At 56.2% G+C, this 7,571-nt stretch overlaps 1 protein-coding gene across 3 annotated transcripts; it reads left to right on the top strand.

Annotated features, from left to right (window-relative positions):
- Nucleotides 1-118: 118 nt before the first annotated feature.
- Nucleotides 119-6,081, top strand: LOC116517399 (alpha-N-acetylgalactosaminidase-like). Of its 3 annotated transcripts, none has more exons than XR_004256453.1 (8): nucleotides 119-762; nucleotides 891-1,065; nucleotides 1,607-1,784; nucleotides 2,249-2,343; nucleotides 3,008-3,169; nucleotides 3,423-3,647; nucleotides 3,860-4,201; nucleotides 4,753-6,081. XR_004256453.1 is itself a non-coding variant. In XM_032230317.1 (7 exons), the coding sequence occupies exons 1-7, from the start codon at nucleotides 566-568 to the stop codon at nucleotides 4,118-4,120; spliced, it is 1,266 nt and encodes a 421-aa protein (XP_032086208.1). In that variant the 5' UTR covers nucleotides 119-565; the 3' UTR covers nucleotides 4,121-6,081. The 3 variants fall into 3 exon arrangements, 1 of the variants encoding a protein (XP_032086208.1); XR_004256454.1 differs by having other exon boundaries at nucleotides 4,292-6,081; XM_032230317.1 differs by having other exon boundaries at nucleotides 3,450-3,647; nucleotides 3,860-6,081.
- Nucleotides 6,082-7,571: the final 1,490 nt, after the last annotated feature.

Genomic DNA, 7,571 nt, shown 5'->3' with positions numbered 1-7,571 from the left:
CCGGGCCGAGATTGCTCTCCCTCTCGTTCCCATTGGTCGGGACGAAAAGCTGCTCCCTGCCCATTGGTTACTTGGTATGGGTGGGCATCAATAGATTCGATCCTGGGGTCCCGCACTGTCCGAGCCCCTTTAAGGGGCAACCGGCGTCTCAGCAAGGAGGGAGGTTAAAGAGGGGGATGAAACTGCCCCCCCCGCCCTATAGGCAGAGCCCTTTGCAATCCGGAGGCTAACAAGAGGGGGGGGGGACGTGAGACGCCCAGCCCACACTCTTGCCCCTCTACGGGGGGGAGGATGTGCGCCTGCGCGCGGCTTTCCGCAAAGCGACCAGTAGCCCCCCCCGCGTGGGCGGGGCTAAGTGGAGGCGTGGTTCGAACTCGCGACGTCACAGAGGGTCTCCCTGTGACGCAATGCGCCTTCGGGGGAAGCCCTCCAGCTGGGCTGGGAGCCAGATCCTACTCCCGCGGGCGGGACCGGCGCGGAAGGCGACCGGAGGTTCGGCGCCTGTTCTGACGACCCCCGGGGGAAGACGCGTGTCGCTGCCAAAGCCCATCAACAGAGCTGAGCAATGCCCGGCCGCCGCGCCTTGTTGTGGCTCCCTGTGCAGCCGCTGCTGCCCTTGTCCTTGGGGGTCTTGCTGGGCTTGGGCCCCGCCGTCTCCCCGCTGGACAACGGGCTGCTGAGGACGCCCCCGATGGGCTGGGAGCCCTGGCTGCGCTTCAAGTGCAACACGGACTGCGAGAAGGACCCCGAGAACTGCATCAGGTGCGGCCCGGATCAGAGACCCCCGAGGGCCCTTTGGGGGCTTGGATGGCTCTGCTAGCAGGGAAGAAGAGATCCCCCCCCCCTGCCGCCTCCCTGGGAGACCAAGGCCGCCTTTCCTTTGCCCACAGTGAGCACCTGGTCAAGGTGATGGCAGACCGACTGGCTGCGGACGGCTGGAAGGAGCTGGGCTACGAGTACGTCACCCTGGACGACTGCTGGGCAGCTGGCAAACGGGACACCCGCGGGAGGCTCCAGGCAGACCCCCAGAGGTTCCCCAGCGGGATGAAGGCCCTGGCCGACTATGTGAGTGCAGGGGAGGGCCTGCCCCGAAATGGCCCTGGGGCCAGAAGCCTTCGGGGGTGTAAGAAGCCGTCTCTTTCGGGTTAGCTGCGTTGATGCCTAACTTTAAGCCCCACGTATGGAACACGAAGCACCTGTGCGTGTTTTATCATTCGTGGCCAAACGAGGCTGCACCTAAATAGGAAAGCTCCACCTCTTTAGCCCAGTGCAGGAGGTGGGTATGCTGTGTTGCACCCATTTGAAAAGGGAACGTGGGCCTTACGATCCAGGGCTCACGTTCATCCAGGGAAGGTCTCATCATGCAGCGCAGTGGTCTCCAACCTTGGCCACTTTAAGACCTGTGCACTTCAACTCCCAGAGTTCCTCAGCCAGCAAAGCTGGCTGAGGAATTCTGGGAGTTGAAGTCCACAGGTCTTAAAGTGGCCAAGGTTGGAGACCACTGATGCAGCGACCTGGCTCAGCTGCAGCTGCCAGCTGGGCCCCTCGGACCCTCATCCCAGGTGACTGCACTGGGCATCCCCAGCTCCTCCTCCTCCTCCACCAGGTTCATTCCAAAGGCTTGAAATTCGGCATCTACAGCGACTTGGGCAACGCCACCTGTGCGGGTTATCCGGGCACAACCCTGGACACCGTGGAGACAGATGCAAACACTTTTGCAGAGTGGGGGGTCGACATGCTGAAGCTGGACGGCTGCTACTCCGACTCCTCCCTCAAGGCCATAGGTGGGGCCCCCGGGGCGGCAGAGCGGCTGGGGGAGCACAAGGGGCAGAGGGGCAGGCTCTGTGGGAAAGGGCACACCAGGCCATTCTAGAAGCCTCCGCCAGCCAGGGAGGGGCAGAGTTTGCATGAGGCTGTTGCTGCTCCTTAGGGCAACATCCCAATTTGCTGGGGGTGTTGGGGGTGGGGTTCACCCTTCAGGTGCCAGAGACAGAGCGGCTTTGCTCCCGGTGAAAGCCAGGAGACGAGGCTTCGTCTTTTGAGTTGGGGGCCTCAAAGTCCTTTGCTGTCATTCATTCCAATGACATGCCAGCTGGTTGCGTCCAAGACGGCCCCCTCCCATGCAACTGGTGGAGGCCAATGGCTTCCAGGGACCCCCGGGGGAGGTGGGGGCTGAAGTACCTGAGGCAGCCTCTGCCTGGGCAGCTGGCAGGGTCTCTCCTTGCCACCTTCTCTGGGTGTTTTCCAGGCTACCCCAAAATGAGCCGAGCGCTGAACCAAACCGGGCGGCCCATCGCCTTGTCTTGCAGTTGGCCAGCGTACGAAGGGGGTCTTCCTCCGAAGGTAATCCCAGACCCCCCCCTCTCGCTTTTCCAGCAAAGGGCCCCTTTGCAGGCACAGCTGCTTTCACGGCTGCCTTGTGGGCCTAGGATGCGGTTTGTTAAGGATGGCAGCAGAAGGAGGGGAGTAGAAGCCAGCATCTCTCCCAGGGTTTGCATCGGCCTCTTTCTGGTGGCTGTTTCACCTCCCGCCACACTTCCCGAGAGCATAAAATGGCAAATAAACCAAAATCAAATCTGCAATCCAGTCAATCCCGACCCTTTGGAACGAGCTCCCCGTGGAGATTCGTACCCTCTCCACCGTCCAGGCCTTCCGCACAGCCCTTAAGAACTGGCTAGCCCGTCAGGCCTGGGGACAAGGATAGCCGCCCCTCCCGAATGATGAATGTATGTTGCTTATTACTTTTATTATATGTGTCTACGTTATTGTTTGTATTCCCCCTCCCTGATTTTATGTGAGCCGCCCTGAGTCCCCTCAGGGAAAAGGGCGGCCTACAAATGTTAATAAACATCTAAACAAACATCTAAACATCATAGATCCCACCCCATCAGTTGTGGCATTTCTTCTGGTTCTCCTTCGAGGAGAGCAGTGGTCATAATTGCTTCTCCCCATACATGGAGGGCCTGTCTCTCACTTCAGAAGCCTAAATCTGCTTCTTTTAATTAAGGTGAATTACACCTTACTGGGCCAGATTTGTAACTTCTGGAGGAATTATGCCGATATTGAAGATACCTGGGAGAGCCTCTTCCACATCATTGAGTGGTATGGAGACCACCAGGATACCCTGCAGCCGGCCTCGGGGCCCGGAAGGTGGAATGACCCCGACATGGTGAGACCCTCTTCCTGACCACCTGACCAGGCTCTGAGCCCAGGGAAGGGTTCAAGGTCTGGGGGCCACTCCTCGGGGACCCGGAGGTCAGGTGGCAGGAGAGGTGAGGTGCAGAGGCAGGGCTGGAAGAAGCACAACGGGAAATTCTGCTCTCGGTGCCCAACTCTGCGGTTCTGGGGCAGCTCCGCTTTCTGGGTCTGCAGGATCCCAAAGTGGGCTTCCTTTGATTTCTCTCCCCGATGGGTTGGGTCAGGCCGCCTGGCATCCTGTCTCCTTCCAGCTGATTGTTAGCGACTTTGGCCTGAGCCACGAGCAGTCGAAAGTGCAGGCAGCGCTGTGGGCGATCCTGGCAGCCCCCTTCTTCATCTCCTGCAACCTGAGGAACATCTCGAAGGAGGCCAAGGAGATGCTGCAGAACCCGCTCCTGATCTACATTAACCAGGACCTGCGGGGAGTTCAAGGCAGACGCATTGCCAGGGTGCGCCTGGGAGGCTCTCTTCACCTGCGTCTTGTGCCTGGGGAAACGGTTCCCTGGCCCTGGCACTTCTGCCACTGGGTGGCAGCCTTCCTCCGGGCACAGGAGCCATTTTTTGGCTTGGGAATCTTTGAGCAAGTCAGGTGAAAAACAAGCACTTCTGTGGTGTGGACAAGGCTGCTCACTGCTCTGCCCCTCGCTTGTCTCTCGAACAGAAGCAGAACCTGGAAGTCTGGAAGAGGCCCCTTGTCAACGGCCAGTATGCGGTCGCAGTCCTGAACAACAGAACCGATGGTGCCCCACAGTCATTTGCCACAACTCCCAGCCTCCTGGGAATCCCGGACTGCAGAGCCGGCTATAGGCTCTACGATGTGCTGGGGAGGCTGTCCATGGGCGTTTACGCCTTCAATGACACCATCAGTGCCAAGGTGACGCCCACCGGGGTGCTGCTCCTCTTCCTGAACCCGCTGTGCTAGTCCTGCCATTGCGGAGGGCGAGGGAGTCCAGGGGCGTTTCTGGGAAGGACCGGCTGCTTCCTCCTTGCAGTGAAGCTTAAGGTAATGACCACCACCCTTCACGAACTGTCCTGCTGGTGCTGCTTCTCCTAAGGGGGTCTCGATCTCTGAAGAGCCGTTTTATTTACCCAGTTCACCAGGGCAAAGGAAGGAGGTCTCGCTGCCACTGTAGGCACCAAAGCAGGCCCATAGCAGCTCCGCATCCTGGGAATTAGCGACCGTCAGAAGGCAGGAACATGCCGGGATGCTGCCTGCATCCCCTTGTTTTCTGAACAGGGGTGAATCCAGAAGCTTCTCATCATCCCTGCAATTAAATGGTCCTTATTTCAGTCACTCCAGTAATCCAGTATTTGCTGCCTTCCAAAAACCACAGAGGGGGGATGGGGCAGCTCACCTGCCCTCCAAGGTGTCTCACCTGCTGGGCCAAATGAGAGGAAGCCAAGGAACCAGGGACATTTCCTTGCTGGGGGTGTGGGGGGGGGGGCTGCCATGTTTGCAGGTTGCAGATGCTCCTCTGGTTCAGAAAGGAGGGGAGACGTCTCCGATTGTCCGGTTTCCCTTCACCCAGCCCCAAATCTCCTTTTCCCCCACAGAAACCTTCTCTGAAAGGCCACATTCAGCTTGGAGACTCGGAGGGAGGCAGCCAGCAGAGCCAGCAAAGGGTCCGAAAAGCAGCCGTGTTCTGCAAGGCGAGTGCAGCCCGAGCGGAGGCCCGAGAGGGTGTCCTGGAAACCCAGGCAGCGGCCAGTTTGGGCACCGGACTAACCCCTCTCGAAGGGACCCTGGATGTGTTGACTACGCTGGAGATGCTTCCCGTGGCTGAGGGTCTGCCGGGGGCTCCCCCGGTCTCTCTCTCTCTCAGAGGGCTTGCAGACCCCAGGAAGATGGAAGCCGAAAGGGAGGAGCCTTGACTCAGTTGATCGGGGTTGCCTTGAGATCATCTCTAGATTGTAGTCATCGATTCTGAATCCTGACAGTGTTGCGTGTGTATTATTTTTCAGTATTTTGACTTTTAGAATGTGCCTCTTATTTAAGCGGAAGAAGGCCAGCCGCAATAAATGATCCTGGGGATCTCCCTGCTCTAATGTCCACCACTGTGGCTACCACTTCAGTGTGCAGAAGCTGCCAATTTGGGGTCTCAATGCGCCATCTTGCAGTTGCCCATCGAAACGTGGAGGGCAGCCTGGAGGGTCCCTGAAAGACCCACTGTGACATGACTGATGCCAGCACCGTCTGGGGAGCCTTGAAGTGCTCTGATTGGGCCTTGTGGGAATTGGGGAAATCCTAGAATCTTTTGCAGCAAACTGGGTTTCCGGAGGGAAGGAAGTCAACGTGAGAAACAGTCTTTCACATGCAGTATCGGAAGGGTTGGGGCAGGAAGTAATCGGAGTAGGATTAGCCTTTTACTTAATATCTTCTGACTAAATGGGGAAAGTTCCAATCGGGTAGGAAATTATAGGTTGCCTTCTTGGTAAACTAATTGAGTTACTAATTCAGTGATTATATTTATATGAGACACGCAAAATCAATTTGGAAATGATGACTAATATATTAATGATAACCAAATATATAATTGCAAAATGTATCCGGCCTAAATGATTTGTTAATTGCATTTATGCATGTGACTGTTACAATGAAACTCGCCCCCGTTTTTATAATCGTTAAACTGGAAAGTCTGTGTTAAGTGCACGGCTTCCTCTTCATCAGTGGTACCTGTACCCCCTCTCCCCCCTCCCCCGCCTGGCCTTCCAGGGGACCACCAAGATGGGCTTTTCACCAGGCGCTGGGGGACATCTCTGGGAGAGGGAGGAGGTGCCAAGTTGGGTGGTGTTTTACGAATGTTTGCGGTTTTATGCTGTTGTGAGCTGTGCAGAGTTCTGTTTTTGAGATGGCCAGCCATGTGACTCTTTAAAATAAATAAATAAAAATCAACCCAATTTGCACGTGATTTGGAGGTGGGGCAGCATCACCAGGGCACACACTGAAAGAAGCCCCCACACATCCTGTTTCGGCTGGGGCACAGGTGGAAAGGGGTTTTACTGGATTGCAATGGGAGCCTGCAAGGTGATGCACCTCTAAGCTTTCACTGGGCTGTTCAGATACTCCAGGTTTTTGCAAGGCCCTGGAATCCCGGATGGCAACATCTCGGCAAGACACAGCTGTGAGGAATATCACCTCAGGCTCAGATTAACGGGAGTGGTCCTGGGACCGTCTTTTGGGCCTCTGCATAGGAAGAGGGATAATCCACACACACACGCAACACACAAACAACAGCAAGGGACACATTCAGCCAGAGCTGCCAGGGTGGCTGTTTGCATTCATGCCGGTTCTCGCAGCTGCGAGAACACAATTATTTGTGTCTGGAATGTAGAAAACAGAACCTGCTGATTTACTGACTGACTCCTGCTGCTGCTGCTGAAGCACCTTGTTGTGTTGCCAACTGGACAAATAAAGTAAAACAGATTCTGTTTACTGGCTCTACTTTAGAGCCAGTTTGAGTGCAGGCAGGAGATGCTGGCAACTTGTGTAAGACGGTGTGTTTCCAGAAAGTACAGTGCACGCCTCCTGCCCCAAACCCTAATTAGCTGGCCGTTCATGGTGCCGCCTCTGGGAAATGCAGAAGAATGGGTTTATTTGTAGGAGAGAAAAAAATATTGAGAAAGTTTCAGTGTGCCTGTTGGTGCTCAGGCTGTCTCCCAGAGGAATCTTGGTTGTGTGCTTGGAACCTGACTTCCATTGCAAGGGAGACGGGGAAGGAGGTGGGCACAGAGCCCCCCCCCCCCCCATGAAAGAGGCTGTCGTCAGCAATTTCTTGTCGGTCTGCAAAGAAGCCACGAGACAGAGAAGTGCCTCATCCGCCATCAGTTTAAGTAGCAATTAAAAGGATGAGGGAGAATTTGAGTTGGCTCCAAGCAGGCCTCCCGCTAGGGAGCAGGAGAGCCTCTGGAAGAGGATCTAGAGGGGGAGGGTGGGTGCCAAGGGCAGGCTGGAGGACGTAAGACACTTGATCATCCAACTGGCCCAACCTGCTTTGGTGGTGCTGGTCAAACAGGAGGAGGTGACCCAAAGGAACGGGCTCACCGGCCCTTTCTGAGGAGAGAAGCAGAGGAGGAGATTTACAGGTCAGCCTGTCCCACCAATGGGCTGTGCCGGTGGCCTTTGGGGAGACCAGGTGCAGGGAGCAGGAATTCACTTTGCAGCAGATGATTTGCAAACACGCACAAGTTGAGCGGCTGCTGGTGCTGCTTGGGATTCTTCAGCCACAAAGACCCTTGAAAGCCAGAAGGCTGGGAATGTCAAGAATGACCAGGGGGACTTTTGCCAGGAACCCCCCCAGCACTCTAGAACAAGCCCTGTCCAACTGGAAGTGGGGACCACCTTAGTCTCAGTTAGGTGGAAGGACGCGTGTTTA

The sequence above is a fragment of the Thamnophis elegans genome, chromosome 14 (assembly GCF_009769535.1).
Source record: "Thamnophis elegans isolate rThaEle1 chromosome 14, rThaEle1.pri, whole genome shotgun sequence".
In the NCBI taxonomy this organism is placed as follows: Eukaryota; Metazoa; Chordata; class Lepidosauria; order Squamata; family Colubridae; genus Thamnophis; species Thamnophis elegans.
This window is presented reverse-complemented; position numbering and strand designations above follow the sequence as displayed.

What these genes read in the sequence shown, in the direction of transcription:
- LOC116517399 (XM_032230317.1), top strand. Translation starts at nt 566, where the DNA reads ATGCCCGGCCGCCGCGCCTTGTTGTGGCTCCCTGTGCAGCCGCTGCTG. An exon ending in CTCCTCCCTCAAGGCCATAG is followed by an intron (nt 1,785 to 2,248) that starts GTGGGGCCCCCG and finishes GGTGTTTTCCAG; the next exon opens with GCTACCCCAAAATGAGCCGA. An exon ending in AAGGGGGTCTTCCTCCGAAG is followed by an intron (nt 2,344 to 3,007) that starts GTAATCCCAGAC and finishes CTTTTAATTAAG; the next exon opens with GTGAATTACACCTTACTGGG.